This window comes from Gnatocerus cornutus, chromosome 7 (genome assembly GCF_029298725.1).
Source record: "Gnatocerus cornutus isolate USDA-ARS CGAHR chromosome 7, icGnaCorn1.1, whole genome shotgun sequence".
NCBI lineage: Eukaryota > Metazoa > Arthropoda > Insecta > Coleoptera > Tenebrionidae > Gnatocerus > Gnatocerus cornutus.
In genome coordinates, this window is record NC_142239.1 from 8,680,098 (window position 1) to 8,698,193 (window position 18,096).

The 18,096-nt window shown below is 34.5% G+C and overlaps 3 protein-coding genes across 3 annotated transcripts; all 3 read right to left on the reverse strand.

Moving 5' to 3' along the window:
• Positions 1 to 3,505: 3,505 nt before the first annotated feature.
• LOC148170723 (chymotrypsin BI-like) lies at positions 3,506 to 4,354 on the reverse strand. Its single transcript, XM_088042250.1, has 3 exons — positions 4,298 to 4,354; positions 4,098 to 4,249; positions 3,506 to 4,049 (listed from the first exon to the last, which is right to left on the reverse strand). Exons 1-3 carry the CDS (start codon positions 4,352 to 4,354, stop codon positions 3,506 to 3,508), a joined length of 753 nt encoding a protein of 250 aa, XP_087898376.1.
• Positions 4,355 to 8,856: 4,502 nt separating this feature from the next.
• On the reverse strand, positions 8,857 to 9,453 carry LOC148170724 (brachyurin-like). Its single transcript, XM_088042251.1, has one exon. It carries the CDS (start codon positions 9,451 to 9,453, stop codon positions 8,857 to 8,859), a length of 597 nt encoding a protein of 198 aa, XP_087898377.1.
• Positions 9,454 to 13,553: 4,100 nt separating this feature from the next.
• LOC148170725 (brachyurin-like) lies at positions 13,554 to 14,604 on the reverse strand. The gene is made up of 3 exons (XM_088041870.1): positions 14,477 to 14,604; positions 14,261 to 14,430; positions 13,554 to 14,217 (listed from the first exon to the last, which is right to left on the reverse strand). The coding sequence occupies exons 1-3, from the start codon at positions 14,531 to 14,533 to the stop codon at positions 13,677 to 13,679; spliced, it is 768 nt and encodes a 255-aa protein (XP_087897996.1). The 5' UTR covers positions 14,534 to 14,604; the 3' UTR covers positions 13,554 to 13,676.
• Between the last annotated feature and the right edge of the window lie 3,492 nt (positions 14,605 to 18,096).

The following is an 18,096-nucleotide window of genomic DNA, read 5'->3' on the forward strand; positions in this document are numbered from 1 at the left end:
GTTCAAATACATCAGGGCCACAATTGTCAGTGGAAAACATGGGTAGCAAAGAGGAAGCCACAAAATCAGTCCTAAATGATTCTTCTTCTAACTTAGAAAATGTTAATAACATTGATAGCAGCCATATTTGTACCCTTAATAATTGTTCCATTCATAATATAATTGTAAACATTGTGAAATCCAAGGACAAATCAAAGTTATTATAGAATTTCATCTAATCCAAATGAAAATATGAATGTTGATTGTTGCGACGATCGTCGGAAAAATGTTGTAATCAACTCGTTTGTTAATGGGCGATTAATAATCTCAACTATTAAAGACGATCTTTAAACAGTTTGGATTATTAATCGCCTTCATTAACAGACTAGTTTATTAAATAACTATTTACTCAGATAAATTATCTAGTTGAAGCATGTCGGTGAGTTAAGCGTCTGTATTTTCTAAAATTCAAGGAAGGAGAGCAGTAATTCGGGTAAAACCGGACGGTAGTGCATTGGGACAATTGGCACTAAGAAAAGCTGCTACGCCAATATGAACTGTATTAGTAACAAGTGGGGCACCTGTATCTCCAGTGCAAATGCTGCTGTCTCCTTTGATGCATAAAAGTTTCGGAGTTATATCATTGTAAACTTGTGTAAAACGACGATTTCTCGCTGATTTTTGCCGCTTTCTGGCTTGAATTCGCAAAGAAGAGCTCGAAATCTACAAAATCCTCAATTTTTATTAAGATTCAACGGCTGAATTGCATGAAAACAGCAGAAATCCGCACGAAATCATCAAATTTATTAGAGAAATCCGATTATTTCCATGGAAAACAACGATTTCTTGCTGATTTTTGCCGTTTTCTGACTTAAATTAAATTTTTAACAAAATTCAACAGCTGAATTGCAAGAAAACAGCAAAATCTGCACGAAATCATCAAAATTCTTAAAGAAATCCGCTTATTTCGATGTAAAACGCCGATTTCTCGCTGATTTTCGATGTTTTCTGGCTTGAATTCGCAAAGAAGAGCTTTAAATCTACAACACCATCAGTTTTTATCAATATTCAACGGCTGAATTGCAAGAAAACAGCAGAATTTGCACAAAATCATCAACATTCTTAGAGAAATCCGCTTATTTCGATGCAAAACGACGATTTTTCGCTGATTTTCGTTGTTTTCTGGCTTGAATTCGCAAAGAACGGCTCGAAATCTACAAAACCATCAATTTTTATCAAGATTCAACGGCTGAATTGCATGAAAACAGCAGAAATCCGCACGAAATCATCAAATTTATTAGAGAAATCCGATTATTTCGATGGAAAACAACGATTTCTTGCTGATTTTTGCCGTTTTCTGACTTAAATTCGCAAAGAAGAGCTCGAAATCTACAAAACTATAAATTTTTAACAAAATTCAACTGCTGAATTGCAAGAAAACTGCAGAATCTGCACGAAATCATCAAAATTCTTAAAGAAATCCGCTTATTTCGATGTAAAACGAGGATTTCTCGCGGATTTTCGATGTTGTCTGACTTGAATTCGCAAAGAAGAGCTTGAAATCTACAAAACCATCAGTTTTTATCAAGATTCAACGGTTGAATTGCAAGAAAACAGCAGAAATCTGCACATCATCAAATTTTTTAGAGAAATCCGCTTATTTCGATGCAAAACGACGATTTTTCGCTGATTTTCGTTGTTTTCTGGCTTGAATTTGCAAAGAAAGGCTCGAAATCTACAAAACCATCAATTTTTATCAAGATTCAACGGCTGAATTGCATAAAAACAGCAGAAATCCGCACGAAATCATCAAATTTCTTAGAGAAATCCGCTTATTTCGATGGAAAACAACGATTTCTTGCTGATTTTTGCCGTTTTCTGACTTGAATTCGCAAAGAAGAGCTCGAAATCTACAAAACTATAAATTTTTAACAAAATTCAACTGCTGAATTGCAAGAAAACTGCAGAATCTGCACGAAATCATCAAAATTCTTAAAGAAATCCGCTTATTTCGATGCAAAACGACGATTTCTCGCTGATTTTCGATGTTGTCTGACTTGAATTCGCAAAGAAGAGCTTGAAATCTACAAAACCATCAGTTTTTATCAAGATTCAACAGCTGAATTGCTAGAAAACAGTAGAAATCTGCACATCATCAAATTTTTTAGAGAAATCCGCTTATTTCGATGCAAAACGACGATTTATCGCTGATTTTCGCCGTTTTCTGGCTTGAATTTGCATAGAAGAGCTTGAAATTTACAAAACTATCAATTTTTATCAAAATTCAAGGGCTGAATTGCAAGAAAACAGCAGAAATCTGCACATCATCAAATTTTTTAGAGAAATCCGCTTATTTCGATGCAAAACGACGATTTCTCGCTGACTTTCGCCGTTTTCTGACTTGAATTCGCAAACAAGAGCTCGAAATCTACAAAACCATCAATTTTTATCAAGATTCAACGGCTGATTGCAAGAAAACAGCTGAAATCTGCACAAAATCATCATTTTTTTTTAGAGAAATCCGCTTATTTCGATGCAAAACGACGATTTATTGCTGATTTTTGTCGTTTTCTGGCTTGAATTCGCAAAGAAAAGCTCGGAATCTACAAAACCATCAATTTTTATCAATCTTCAACGGTTGAATTGCAAGAAAACAGCAGAAATCTGCACGAAAATTTTGTTATAAGTAATGAAAAGCGCTCGTTGACATGGAAACATTTTTGCTGCCTAGGCAGAAAAAGTACTTTTTGTGACGGTAACTATATGAGACTTACATTTTGTATGGCAATTGCAGGATTTTAACTTTGAAACTCTTTGAAACAAATACTTTTTACAGTAGATGTCATCAGTGACAACATTGAAGTCAACATTAAAAATAAAACAAAACATTGATATAAGCAAATATTATAAAGTAATTTCCTTTATAAAACGTCAAATGGAAGGATATGTTCCAAAAAAATCAAAGATCTTGGAAAAGCATGAAATAGAAAAGTTAATTTCTGAAGCTCCAGACTCAGAATATTTGTTGACTGTTTATGTTCTTTTTTTATCATAACAAATAGATATAAATATAGACATTTTTCAAACCAAATTACTCATAACAGTACAGAATACTAAAACGAAAACAAACCGATTATTCACTATTGTGGATAATGCGAACTTGTCAAGTTACCTACAGTTATACAGGAAGTATTCTGCCCTGCGTCCTAGACACACTCCTCATAATAGATTCTTCATATATTATTGCAAAAATAAATGTTAACCCAGCGAGTATGGATAAATTCCCCAGAAGAATAATGTTGATTGTTTCGACGATCGTCGGAAAAATGTTGTAATCACCTCGTTTGTTAATGGGCGATTAATAATCTCAACTATTAAAGACTCGCTGTCGCTCGTTCGAGCTTTAAACAGTTTGGATTATTAATCGCCTTCATTAACAAACTAGTTTATTAAATAACTATAAATGACATTTCGATTTTATATTTATTTACTCAGATAACTTAACTAGTTGAAGCATGTCCGTGAGTCAAGCGTCTGTATTTTCTAAAATCCAAGGAAGGAGAGCAGTAATTCGGGTAAAACCGGACGGTAATGCATTGGGACAATTGGCACTAAGAAAAGCTGCTACGCCAATAAGAACTCCATTAGTAACAAGTGGGGCGCCTGTATCTCCAGTGCAAATGCTACTGTCTCCTTTGATGCATAAAAGTTCAGGAGTTATATCATTGTAAACTTGAGAACACTCAGTGTTTGATATAACATTGACTTGTATCTCATTCAGAACATCACTTAAATAATCTTCTCCATCAGAAGTTGTCATACGCCAGTTACTGGCAGTGGCCAAGGCTCCTGTATAGTCATTATTGAAATCATTTTCACTTGGTAAATAAATAGACCTGATAGCTGGACCAAAGTTTACAGATGAAGGAAGTCTGATGATGGCCAAGTTATAATGCAAGTAATTATTGAAATTTGGATGTATCAAAATCTCCTTACTAGTCATTCTGACTTGAGTGTCTTCAGTATCCGTGTTATTGTGGGCGCCCAAAATTACATCCACTGAATCCTTCCTAAAGCAAGTGTTGTTAACTGTTGTCGTACAAAAAACACAATATTACCCCCTGACAAAAGTGGCAGCAGTAAGAACATAGTTTCTGGAAATCAGAGCACCACTAAAGTAACTTACTGCGTGTAATAACACTTGGTAAGGCAGGGAATGTGGAGTAGCTTCTCTTCCATCAACCAATCTGGGATTAGGTTTAGTGACAATCTAAAAATAACGTTGTCGAGGCATTTCTAAGTCAAAGTTTGAATATACCTTTGGAACAGCCGAAGCTACTGTTGTTATTACTAGAAGCACAACGAGGAGTTTCATTTTGAATTATCTTCTGCAGAAACTAAAAAACTTATATAACTTAACTTTATCCTTAAGTACTTAGAAATCTTAAATCTGTCAATATGTCTTAATCCCTCGCATCATCTACACTAATTGATAAGAAATATCAAGATTTATCGTTATTTGTTTTAATAAATGTCCCTTTGTATGCCAATCAGTTTAATTGATTTTCAATTTTTCATTAATCCCTCAAATCCCAAATATTTTCTAAGATTTGCAAAATTTTCCACTTACAATAAATAAGTCCACACATTATTTGACATTTTTTTATTTGTCATGTTGAATTGACAATCCGTTATGGTAATAGTTAATTAAAATACAAGCTAGATGAATAATACACAGCAATAATACAACTTTAATACAAACGCGGATAATAAATGATGATTAAATAAAATATTAATGAGACTGAGTGAACGCAAATTGAACTAAAAACATAGATGGCTATGCATGTAGTTGTCATTGTTGACATCTACTGTGAAAAATATTAGTTTCAAAGAGTTTCAAAGTTAAAATCGTGCAAGTGCCATACAAAATGTAAGTCTCAAATAGTAACCGTCACAAAATAGTTATTTATTTCACTAGGCTAGAAAATGGTCTTTCAGCCGTTGAATCTTGATAAAAATTTATGGTTTTATAGACCGAGCCCCTCTTTGCAAATTTAAGCGAAAAAACGGCGGAAATCAGCAAGAAATCGTCGTTTTGCATCGAAGTAAGCGGATTTTTCTTAGAAATTTGAAGATTTCGTGCAGATTTCTGCTGTTTTCTTGCAATTCAGCCGTTGAATCTTGATAAAAATTGATGATTTTGTGAATTTTCAGCTCTTCTTTGCGAATTCAAGCGAGGAAAACGGTAAAAGTTAGCAAGAAATCGTCGTTTTGCATCGAAATAAGCGGATTTCTCAAAAAAATTGATGATTTTGTGCAGATTTCAGCTACTTTCTTGCAATTCAGCCGTTGAATCTTGATAAAAATTTATGGTTTTATAGACCTCGAGCCCCTCTTTGCAAATTCAAGCGAAAAAAACGGCGGAAATCAGCAAGAAATCGTCGTTTTGCATCGAAGTAAGCGGATTTTTCTTAGAAATTTGAAGATTTCGTGCAGATTTCTGCTGTTTTCTTGCAATTCAGCCGTTGAATCTTGATAAAAATTTATGGTTTTATAGACTTCGAGCCCCTCTTTGCAAATTCAAGCGAAAAAAACGGCGGAAATCAGCAAGAAATCGTCGTTTTGCATCGAAGTAAGCGGATTTTTCTTAGAAATTTGAACATTTCGTGCAGATTTCTGCTGTTTTCTTGCAATTCAGCCGTTGAATCTTGATAAAAATTGATGATTTTGTGAATTTTCAGCTCTTCTTTGCGAATTCAAGCGAGAAAACGGTAAAAGTTAGCAAGAAATCGTCGTTTTGCATCGAAATAAGCGGATTTCTCAAAAAAATTGATGATTTTGTGCAGATTTCAGCTACTTTCTTGCAATTCAGCCGTTGAATCTTGATAAAAATTTATGGTTTTATAGACCTCGAGCCCCTCTTTGCAAATTCAAGCGAAAAAAACGGCGGAAATCAGCAAGAAATCGTCGTTTTGCATCGAAGTAAGCGGATTTTTCTTAGAAATTTGAAGATTTCGTGCAGATTTCTGCTGTTTTCTTGCAATTCAGCCGTTGAATCTTGATAAAAATTTATGGTTTTATAGACTTCGAGCCCCTCTTTGCAAATTCAAGCGAAAAAAACGGCGGAAATCAGCAAGAAATCGTCGTTTTGCATCGAAGTAAGCGGATTTTTCTTAGAAATTTGAACATTTCGTGCAGATTTCTGCTGTTTTCTTGCAATTCAGCCGTTGAATCTTGATAAAAATTGATGATTTTGTGAATTTTCAGCTCTTCTTTGCGAATTCAAGCGAGAAAACGGTAAAAGTTAGCAAGAAATCGTCGTTTTGCATCGAAATAAGCGGATTTCTCAAAAAAATTGATGATTTTGTGCAGATTTCAGCTACTTTCTTGCAATTCAGCCGTTGAATCTTGATAAAAATTTATGGTTTTATAGACTTCGAGCCCCTCTTTGCAAATTCAAGCGAAAAAAACGGCGGAAATCAGCAAGAAATCGTCGTTTTGCATCGAAGTAAGCGGATTTTTCTTAGAAATTTGAAGATTTCGTGCAGATTTCTGCTGTTTTCTTGCAATTCAGCCGTTGAATCTTGATAAAAATTTATGGTTTTATAGACTTCGAGCCCCTCTTTGCAAATTCAAGCGAAAAAAACGGCGGAAATCAGCAAGAAATCGTCGTTTTGCATCGAAGTAAGCGGATTTTTCTTAGAAATTTGAACATTTCGTGCAGATTTCTGCTGTTTTCTTGCAATTCAGCCGTTGAATCTTGATAAAAATTGATGATTTTGTGAATTTTCAGCTCTTCTTTGCGAATTCAAGCGAGAAAACGGTAAAAGTTAGCAAGAAATCGTCGTTTTGCATCGAAATAAGCGGATTTCTCAAAAAAATTGATGATTTTGTGCAGATTTCAGCTACTTTCTTGCAATTCAGCCGTTGAATCTTGATAAAAATTTATGGTTTTATAGACTTCGAGCCCCTCTTTGCAAATTCAAGCGAAAAAAACGGCGGAAATCAGCAAGAAATCGTCGTTTTGCATCGAAGTAAGCGGATTTTTCTTAGAAATTTGAAGATTTCGTGCAAATTTCTGCTGTTTTCTTGCAATTCAGCCGTTGAATCTTGATAAAAATTTATGGTTTTATAGACTTCAAGCCCCTCTTTGCAAATTCAAGCGAAAAAAACGGCGGAAATCAGCAAGAAATCGTCGTTTTGCATCGAAGTAAGCGGATTTTTCTTAGAAATTTGAACATTTCGTGCAGATTTCTGCTGTTTTCTTGCAATTCAGCCGTTGAATCTTGATAAAAATTTATGGTTTTATAGACTTCGAGCCCCTCTTTGCAAATTCAAGCGAAAAAAACGGCGGAAATCAGCAAGAAATCGTCGTTTTGCATCGAAGTAAGCGGATTTTTCTTAGAAATTTGAACATTTCGTGCAGATTTCTGCTGTTTTCTTGCAATTCAGCCGTTGAATCTTGATAAAAATTGATGATTTTGTGAATTTTCAGCTCTTCTTTGCGAATTCAAGCGAGAAAACGGTAAAAATTAGCAAGAAATCGTCGTTTTGCATCGAAATGAGCGGATTTCTCAAAAAAATTGATGATTTTGTGCAGATTTCAGCTATTGTCTTGCAATTCAGCCATTGAATCTTGATAAAAATTAATGGTTTTGTAGATTTCGAGCCCTTCTTTGCATATTCAAGCGAAAATCAGCAAGAAATGGTCGTTTTGCATCGAAATAAGCGGATTTTTCTTAGAAATTTGAAGATTTCGTGCAGATTTCTGCTGTTTTCTTGCAATTCAGCCGTTGAATTTTGATAAAAATTGATGGTTTTGTAGATTTCAAGCTTTACTTTGCGAGTTCAAGCACGAAAACTTCGAAAATCAGCGAGAAATCGTCGGATTTCGAACTTTTTTTTGCGAATTCAAGCCAGAAAACAACGAAAATCAGCAAAAAATCGTCGTTTTGCATAGAAATATGCAGACTTCTCAAAGAATTTTGATGATTTTGTGCAGATTTCTGCTGTGTTATTGCAATTCAGCCGTTGAATCTTAATAAAAATTAACGGTTTTTGTAGACTTCGAGCTCTTCTTTTCGATTTCAAGCCAGAAAACGGCAAAAATCAGCGAGAAATCGTCGTTTTGCATCGAAATAAGCGGATTTCGCTTAGAAATTTGATGAGTTCGTGCAGATTTCTGCTGTTTTCATGCAATTCAGCCGTTGAATCTTGATAGAAATTGTTGGTTTTGAAGAATTCGAGCTTTTCTTTGCGAATTCAAGCCAGAAAACGGCGAAAATCAGCGAGAAGTCGTTTTGCATCGAAATAAACAGATTTCTCTTAAAAAATTGATGATTTGGTGCAGATTTCTGCTGTTTTCTTGCAATTCAGCCGTTGAATCTTGATAAAAATTGATGGTTTTGTAGATTTCGAGCTCTTCTTTGCGATTTCAAGCCAGAAAACGGCGAAATTCAGCGAGAAATCCTCGTTTTGCATCGAAATAAGCGGATTTCTCTTAGAAATTTCATGATTTCGTGCAGATTTCTTCTGTTTCCTTGCAATTCAGCCGTGGAATCTTGATAAAAATTCATGGTTTTGTAGATTTGGAGCTTTTTGCGATCTAAAAACGACTAAAAATAGTGACTTTTTGTGACGTTTGGAGAAAATAGTATATTATTCAATGAGCGTGTAATGATGGCTATTACCCACGAAGATGAAACGTGTAATCATCTAAGTGGGTAATAGCCATTACCCGCGAGTCAAATACTATACTTTATCTACAACTTTCAGGAAAGAATATTATACGTGTGGTTGGCAGAAATGAATTTTTGTATTTTTTCTTGTCTTTAATTCCACGCATTTTTTTCTTTTTATTCATTTTAACATTTGTATTTAGTCTAGATTAAACACATTTGTCTGCTCAGCGTCTGTATTTTCCAATATCCAAGGGAGGAGACTAGTAACACGGGTAAATCCAGACACTAATTCAATGGGACAATTCGTACTAACAAAACCCACTACACCAATAAGAACTCCTGCTGTCACAAGTGGGGCACCTATGTCTCCAGTACAAGTAGTGCTAGCTCCCCTAACACATAAAATTTCCGGGGTTATGTCCTCGTAAACCTCTGAACATTCGGTATTTGATATCACGTTTACTTGGATATCGTTTAAAACGTCACTAAAATAGTCAACTCCTTCAGAAGTTGTCATCCGCCAGTTGCTAGCTGTGGCTAAAGTTCCCGTGTAGTCATTATCAGTGTCCTTTTCACTTGGTAAAGGAATGGGACTAATAGCTGGACCCAAACGAACGGATAAAGGAAGTCTAATGATTGCTAGATTAAAATGGATATAATCATCGAAATCTGGATGTATTAAAATTTCGGTACTAGTCATCCTGACTTGGGTGTCTTCAGTGACGGTTCTATTATGAGCTCCCAAAATTATATCCACAGAATCCATCCTGAAACGGGCGCAACTAGCGGTCATTTCACTAAAAAAATATGATTACCCTTTGACAGAAGTAGCGGCAGCAAGGACATAATTTTGAGAAATGAGAGCACCACTGTAGTAATTTTCTGTGTAGATCAAAACTTGGTAAGATAAAGAATGTGGAGTCACTGCACGTCCCTCAACCAATCGAGGATTTGGTTTGGTTTGTGTGGATTCAATATAATTCAGATAATCATTGGAAATGGTAGGTTGAGGGGCCTAAAATGTTTTTGGTTGGTTTTCTAATAATTATGATGATTATATATCTACCTTTGGGACGGCCGAAACCGCAGTTGTTATTATCAGAGCCACAGTAAATAGTTTCATTTTAAACAACATCTAATGCAAAATCTGAAAACCTTATATATCTAGAACTTTTTGTCATGTACCATGCACACTTATCTTAGAAAACTTTCAATCTATCATTCTATCTTAATCCCACGTCACGCACGGTCAACAAAAAATGATAAAAAATCTGGAGTCGCTACTATTTGTTAGAATAAATAATATTCCTTTGTTTGTCAATTAATTAATGTTTCTCATTTTCAATTAAATTAATCTCTGATATCCTGTAGACTTAAAAGAGGCAATAATGACAAGTATACAAGTGTCCCAGAACGCAGAGGTAATAGATTATAAGGAGTAATGAGTTTCTCAAAATACAGTCAATAATTTACAAAAATTTACCTTTTCATCCAATTTTCTAATGGCAAATTGTTGAAAGAGGCAACACTCAATAAAATGTTTTTTTTTTCAAACGTCATAAAAGTAACACATTATCTAGCTCGATTGTTTGGGTATAAGTTTCACTTATATGCTTAAGCCAAACACAGCACTTTATACACAGGGTGTACCGAAATAAAGTGCAAAGATTTTAACCCCAATATCAGACACCGCTGTAGATAACAATTCTGCAAAAAAAAATCAAAATTCGAATTCGAAAACCCTCTCAGATTAACTGTTATTCGACGCTTATGGCAACGAATTCAGCAACTTTTTGCTGCAAAAAACCGTTTGAACGCCCTTATCATATTTGTTTAATTTGTTTGAAATAAATTGGGCTCTCAAAAGAGTCGATCTTTATTTTGCTTGGTTTGGAAAACGATTTTTGATGATTCACTTTGTGGATCAAACTGAAATTCTAATTAGAAACGAAATAATGAAAAAGTTGCCTGTAATATTTGCGAAAAATCTTCAAATGCCATCTATTTGACGATCCAATTCGGTTTAATCCGTAAAGAAACAGTTTGTAAAACTTTAGGTTAATCATAACACTGACAAAATTCTAGATTTTGTGCTGTTTTTTTTAATGCTCAAACTTGACGCCTAGCATCATGAGTCACAAAAATTGATCAAATTGATCTTATAAGTTTGTGCTAATTCTGCTGTTTTCATGCAATTCAGCCGTTGCATCTTGATAAAAATTGATGGTTTTGTAGATTTGGAGCTTTTCCTTTCGAATTCAAGCCAGAAAACGGCAAAAATCAGCAAAAAGTCGTCGTTTTCCATCGAAATAAGCGGATTTCTCTTAGAAATTTGACGATTTCGTGCAGATTTCTGCTGTTTTTATGCAATTCAGCCGTTGAATCTTGATAAAAATTGATGGTTTTGTAGAATTCGAGCTTTTCTTTGCGAACTCAAGCCAGAGAACGTCAAAAATCAGCGAGAAATCGTCGTTTGGATCGAAATTAGCAGATTTCTCTTGGAAATTTGATGATTTCGTGCAGATTTCAGCTGTTTTCTTGCAAATCAGCCGTTGAATCTTGATAAAAATTGATGGTTTTGTAAATTTCGAGCTCTTCTTTGCAAATTCAAGCGAGGAAACGGCGAAAATCAGCGAAAAAAACGTCGTTTTGCATCGAAATAAGCGGATTTTTATAAGAAATTTGATGATTTCGTGCAGATTTCTGCTGTTTTCTTGCAATTCAGCCGTTGAATCTCAATAAAAATTGATGGTTTTGTAGATTTCGAGTTCTTCTTTGCGAATTCAAGCCAGAAAACGGCAAAAATCAGCGGGAAGTCGTCTTTTTGCATCGAAATAAGCGGATTTCTCTTAGAAATTTGATAATTTCGTGCAGATTCTGCAGTTTTTTTGCAATTCAGCCGTTGATTCTTAATAAAAAGTGATGGTTTTGTAGATTTCAAGCTTTTCCTTTCGAATTCAAGCCAGAAAACGGCAAAAATCAGCAAAAAGTCGTCGTTTTGCATCGAAATAAGCGGGTTTCTCTTAGAAATTTGACGATTTCGTGCTGATTTCTGCTGTTTTTATGCAATTCAGCCGTTGAATCTTGATAAAAATTGATGGTTTTGTAGAATTCGAGCTTTTCTTTGCGAACTCAAGCCAGAGAACGTCAAAAATCAGCGAGAAATCGTCGTTTGGATCGAAATAAGCAGATTTCTCTTAGAAATTTGATGATTTCGTGCAGATTTCAGCTGTTTTCTTGCAAATCAGCCGTTGAATCTTGATAAAAATTGATGGTTTTGTAGATTTCGAGCTCTTCTTTGCAAATTCAAGCGAGGAAACGGCGAAAATCAGCGAAAAAAACGTCGTTTTGCTTCGAAATAAGCGGATTTTTATAAGAAATTTGATGATTTCGTGCAGATTTCTGCTGTTTTCTTGCAATTCAGCCGTTGAATCTCAATAAAAATTGATGGTTTTGTAGATTTCGAGTTCTTCTTTGCGAATTCAAGCCAGAAAACGGCGAAAATCCGCGAGAAATTGTCGTTTTGCATCGAAATAAGCGGATTTCTATTAAAAATTTGATTTCGTACAGATTTCTGCTGTTTTCTTGCAATTCAGCCATTGAATCTTAATAAAAATTGATGGTTTTGTAGATTTCGAGCTTTTCTTTGCAAATTTAAATTAGATAACTGCGAGAATCAGCGAGAAATCGTCGTTTAGCATCAAAATAAGCGGATTTCTCTACGAATTTTGATGATTTCGTGCAGATTTCTTCTGTTTTCTTGGAAATCAGCCGTTGAATCCCGATAAAAAATGATAGTTTTATAGATTTCGTGCTCTTCTTTGCGAATTCCAGCCAGAAAATGGCGAAAATCAGCGAAAAATTGTTGTTTTGCATCGAAATAAGCAACAAGAAAGTTGTAAATTTTACCTTAAAACCAAATTTGAAACTGCATAAATTGTATCGATATAATAACTCGATAATACTCTAAGATATTTTTATTTTACCTCTAAAATTGTCTCCAAAATTTAAATCCGCAAGAACTCAAAAATCGCTGAAAATTACACTACATAGGCGTCGCGACGCCAATCAATCCGTGGCAAAAAACAAAAAAAAATGCGTTAGGTTGTAGAACTAGATCAACCTTTAAACGTTATGCAATATTTCAAATTTTTATCTTTCAAATGAAAAACGATTGATAAAATATGAAATATCTGTAAACACAAAAAAATTTTGGTTTTACAAGATCAAACTTTCAAAAAACTGAACAAATCTTATAATGTACACAATGAAATTTGATTATTTCACTGTGATCTTTCTTTCGTAAGACAAAATGTGCGTCATGTTTGATTTTGCCTAGAAACCTTTGCAATTTCTAAAAAATATCGACAGTACATTGTCAAAATTTTGACAAGTCGGCCGGTTTTAGCGCGGTAAAAAATTGCAAATTTCATAGTAAGAGTCCTTCCTCAAATTTTGCAATAATTGTGTGGAGGTTTTACAGTTAGAAATCATAGTAATTAATTTTGAATTCTTATTTCATGATTACCGCACTAGTACGGTAAGGAACTGGTACAGTACTAGTGCGGTAAAACTGTCATTACGATACTCAAAAAATCATGTAATACGTCACATTGCAGTAATTGGAAAGTTGATGAATAAATTTTAATGGTTTTGATTAGGGATTAAATGATTGTTAGAAAGTAGCAATAAAAGGCTAATAAGAGAACTAAAGTTAAGGTTGCGAAATATATAATACAGATAACAGTTCTTTAATAAAAAAACTTGGACAATTTTGCTTTACTGCCAAAATTTAAATAAAAAAGATATTTATTAACCCCAATTCAATCAGAATCTTTGGCAATTTAATTTCGATATTTTGAACTTGAAATAAAGAATTAGGAATAAACCAACAAAATGCAAATCTTATGTTAATACATGTATAACTAAACTTCTTTGTTTAATGTACACATTTTGGATTCTTTCTATTTATTTATTTGAACATATCTGAGGATCTTATTTCGCCAACTTAGTGTTTCAGGCGTCTGTATTTTCTAATATCCAAGGAAGCAGAGCAGTAATACGGGTGAAGCCAGACGGTAACGCATTGGGACAATTCGGACTAAGAAAAGCAGCCACTCCAATAAGAACGCCACCAGTAACAAGTGGAGCACCAGTATCGCCTCGACAGGTAGTGCTGTCTCCACTAGCACATAAAAGGTCAGAGGTTATATCGTTGTAAAATTGTGAACATTCAGTGTTTGATATCACATTCACTTGCATATCGTTTAGAACATCACTGATATAGTCAACTCCATCAGAAGTTGTCATACGCCAGTTACTGGCAGTGGCTAAGGCTCCTGTGTAATCATTAGAGACGTCCTTTTTCGGTAGATCAATAGGTCTGATAGTTGGAGTCAAACGTACGGATAAAGGAAGTCTGATGATTGCTAGGTTATAATGCAAGTAGTCATCGTAACGTGGATGTACTAAAATTTCAGTACTTGTCATTTTGACTTGAGAGTCTTCATTGTCGGTTATATTGTGAGCCCCCAAAATTATATCCACAGATGATTTCCTGAAACGAACATGATTAATTGTTATTGAAGAAAAATTATTACCCTTTGACAAAAGTAGCGGCAGTAAGCACATAATTGCGAGAAATAAGAGCACCACTGAAGTAACTTCCTGCGTTCAACAGTACCTGGTAAGGTAGAGAATGTGGAGTAGCGACGCGTCCCTTAACTAGTCGAGGATCCGGTTCAACTTGGGTAAATGCATTCTGATTTACCTACAACTTTTTTACTAAGGTGATTTAATAAATAAAAAATGCCTACCTTTGGAACGGCTGAAGCCACAGTTATTACTACCAGAACTGCAATGAAAAGTTTCATTTTGAATTTGGTCTAGAGCAGATCATAAAAATCTTATACGTTTAGAATCTATTAGACACAATTATATAGGAAATCTTAAGTCATGTGATTGTATCTTAATCCCGCACATTGTGCCTACACATACTAATCGATAAAAAGTTTAGAGTCACTGTTATTGATTTCTATCAAATTCCTTTGTAAGCCACTGATTTCCAATTAAATTAATCCTTGGTATCCTGTAGACTTAGGAGATTTAGAGTTGTAGATGAATTATCTTTTCCGCTGTTTTAATCTTGTAATCAATATGACGTGTAGGAAATCTGTTGTTCTACCTAATAGCAACTTGACGAACATTGGGGATTTAGCAAAATTATAAATTATAAATTTCCTTCTTCACACTTGATAAAATCGATATGTTTGTGATAAAGAGGGCAAAATACAATTACAAACCCTCATTTTTTAACAACACGTAATTTTTCTTACTTGTTAATATTATTTGAAATTTTGCAAAACTGATTTTTAATCATTGCGAACCGAACTACAGTAAATACAAAAAATAACTTGTTATTTCATTTAAAAATTCACTTTTTATAAAAACAAAAAGTAGGCGTTGAATTTTTCCGCATTTGTTTATTTTACGTGCGCACGTAATTTTTCATCTCGCTGGTAAAATATTGATTGTTAGTTTTAGATGGCGATGGAGTATCCTAATTGTAACAACTCTTGTTTGGTGTGTGGGTTATTTGTTTGTGAAAAGCATTTAAAAGAAATTACAAAAAAATTGTAGAATTTTTGGAAAATTACTTGTGCCAGTAATTGTGCTTTTTTCTCACGATTCAGCCGTTGAATTTTGATAAAAACTGGTGGTTTTGAAGATTTTGTGCTCTTCTTTGCGAATTCAAGCCAGAAAACAGCAAAAATCGTTTAGCATTGAAATAAGCGGATTTCTCTAAGAATTTTCATGATTTTGTGCTAAATTCAGCTTTTTTTTTCGCGATTCAGACGTTGAATTTTTATAAAAACTGGTTTTGTAGATTCGGAGCTCTTTTTTGCAAAATCAAGCCAGAAAACAACGAGAATCAGCGAGAAATCAACGTTTAGCATCGAAATAAGCGGAGTTCTCTAAAAATTGCGATAATTTTGCGCATATTTGAGCTGTTTTTTGGCGATTCAGCCGTTGAATCTTAACAAAAACTCATGGTTTTGTAGATTTCGAGCTCTTCTTTACAAAATCAAGCCAGAAAACAGCAAGAATTAGGGAGATATTGTCGTTTAGCATAGAAATAAGCGGATTTTTCTAAAAATGATAATGCTTTTGTGCTGATTTCACCATTTTTCTCGCGATTCAGCTGTTGAATCTTAAGAAAAACTGGAGGTGTTTTAGAGTTTGAGCTCTTCTTTGCAAATTCAAGCCAGAAAACAGCAAGAATCAGTGAGAAATCGTCGTTTAGCTTCGAAATAAGCTGATTTCTCTAAGAATTTTAATGATTTTGTGCGGATTTCAGCTTTTTATCGAGATTCAGCCGTTGAATCTTGATAAAAACCGGTGGTTTTGTAGATTTCGAGCACTTCTTTGCGAATTCAAGCCAGAAAACAGCGAGAATCAGCGAGCTCTAAGAATGTTGATAATTTTGTGCAGAGTTCAGCTTTTTTCTCACGATTCAGTAGTTGAATTTTGATCAAAACTGGTGATTTTGTAGATTTCGAGCTCTTCTTTGCGAATTCAAACCAGAAAACAGCGAGAATCAGCGAAAAATCGCCGTTTAGCTTCGAAATAAACAGATTTCTCTAAGAATTTTGATGATTTTGTCCAGATTTCAGCTTTTTTTTCGCGATTCAGCCGTTGAATCTTGATAAAAACCGGTGGTTTTGTAGATTTCGAGCTCTTCTTTGCAAAATCAAGCCAGAAAACATCGAGAATCAGCGAGAAATCGTCGTTTAGCATCGAAATAAACGGATTTCTCTAAGAATTTTGATAATTTTGTCCAGAGTTCAGCTTTTTTTTCGCGATTCAGCCGTTGAATCTTGATAAAAACCGGTGGTTTTGTAGATTTCGAGCTCTTCTTTGCAAAATCAAGCCAGAAAACAATGAGAATCAGCGAGAAATCGACGTTTAGCATCGAAATAAGCAGAGTTCTCTAAAAATTGCGATAATTTTGCGCATATTTGAGCTGTTTTCTAGCGATTCAGTTGTTGAATTTTGATAAAAGCTGGTGGTTTTGTAGATTTCGAGCTCTTCTTTACGAATTCAAGCCAGAAAACAGCAAGAATCAGCGAAAAATCGTCGTTTAGCTTCGAAATAAACAGATTTCTCTAAGAATTTTGATAATTTTGTGCGGATTTCAGCTTTTTTCTCGCGATTCAGCCGTCGAGTTTTGCGAATCAAGCCAGAAAACAGCAAAAATCAGCGAGAAATCGTCGTTTAGCATTGAAATAAGCGGATTTCTCTAAGAATTTTCATGATTTTGTGCTAAATTCAGCTTTTTTTTTGCGATTCAGTCGTTGAATTTTTATAAAAACTGGTTTTGTAGATTCCGAGCTCGTTTTTGTAAAATCAAGCCAGAAAACATCGAGAATCAGCCAGAAATCGACGTTTAGCATCGAAATAAGCGGAGTTCTCTAAAAATTGCGATAATTTTGCGCATATTTGAGCTGTTTTCTAGCGATTCAGTTGTTGAATTTTGATAAAAGCTGGTGGTTTTGTAGATTTAGAGCTGTTCTTTGCAAAATCAAGCCAGAAAACAGCAAGAATCAGCGAGAAATTGTCGTTTAGCATAGAAATAAGCGGATTTCTCTAAGAATTTTGATGATTTTGTCCAGATTTCAGCTTTTTTTCGCGATTCAGCCGTTGAATCTTGATAAAAACCGGCGGTTTTGTAGATTTCGAGCTCTTCTTTGCAAAATCAAGCCTGAAAACAACGAGAATCAGCGAGAAATCGACGTTTAGCATCGAAATAAGCGAAGTTCTCTAAAAACTTCAATAATTTTGCGCAGATTTGAGCTGTTTTCTAGCGATTCAGTTGTTGAATTTTGATAAAAGCTGGTGGTTTTGTAGATTTCGAGCTCTTCTTTGCAAAATCAAGCCAGAAAACAGCAAGGATCAGCGAAAAATCGTTGTTTAGCTTCGAAATAAACAAATTTCTCTAAGAATTTTGATGATTTTGTGCGGATTTCGGTTTTTTTCTCGCGATTCAGCCGTTAAACCTTGATAAAAAGTGGTGGTTTTGTAGATTTCAAGCTCTTCTTTGCGAATTCAAACTAGAAAACAGCGAGAATCAGCGAGCTCTAAGAATTTTGACAATTTTGTGCAGATTTCAGCATTTTTCTTAAAATTCAGCCGTTGAATTTTGATAAAAATTGGTGGTTTTGTAGATTTCGAGCTCTTCTTTGCGAATTCAAGCCAGAAAACAGCGAGAATTAGAATCTCTAAGAATTGTGATGATTTTGTGCACATTTCAGCTTTTTTCTCGCGATTGAGCCGTTGAATCTTGATAAAAACTTGTAGTTTTGTAACTATTAACATCAAAAAAAAAACAAAAAAAAACACCAAAATATGTGTGTTTGTAAAGTAAAGTTGTTTTATT

What these genes read in the sequence shown, in the direction of transcription:
- LOC148170723 (XM_088042250.1), bottom strand. Translation starts at nt 4,354, where the DNA reads ATGAAACTCCTCGTTGTGCTTCTAGTAATAACAACAGTAGCTTCGGCT. An exon ending in TAGCTTCGGCTGTTCCAAAG is followed by an intron (nt 4,250 to 4,297) that starts GTATATTCAAAC and finishes CGTTATTTTTAG; the next exon opens with ATTGTCACTAAACCTAATCC. An exon ending in GCTGCCACTTTTGTCAGGGG is followed by an intron (nt 4,050 to 4,097) that starts GTAATATTGTGT and finishes CACTTGCTTTAG; the next exon opens with GAAGGATTCAGTGGATGTAA.
- LOC148170724 (XM_088042251.1), bottom strand. Translation starts at nt 9,453, where the DNA reads ATGACCGCTAGTTGCGCCCGTTTCAGGATGGATTCTGTGGATATAATT.
- LOC148170725 (XM_088041870.1), bottom strand. Translation starts at nt 14,533, where the DNA reads ATGAAACTTTTCATTGCAGTTCTGGTAGTAATAACTGTGGCTTCAGCC. An exon ending in TGGCTTCAGCCGTTCCAAAG is followed by an intron (nt 14,431 to 14,476) that starts GTAGGCATTTTT and finishes AAAAAGTTGTAG; the next exon opens with GTAAATCAGAATGCATTTAC. An exon ending in GCCGCTACTTTTGTCAAAGG is followed by an intron (nt 14,218 to 14,260) that starts GTAATAATTTTT and finishes TGTTCGTTTCAG; the next exon opens with GAAATCATCTGTGGATATAA.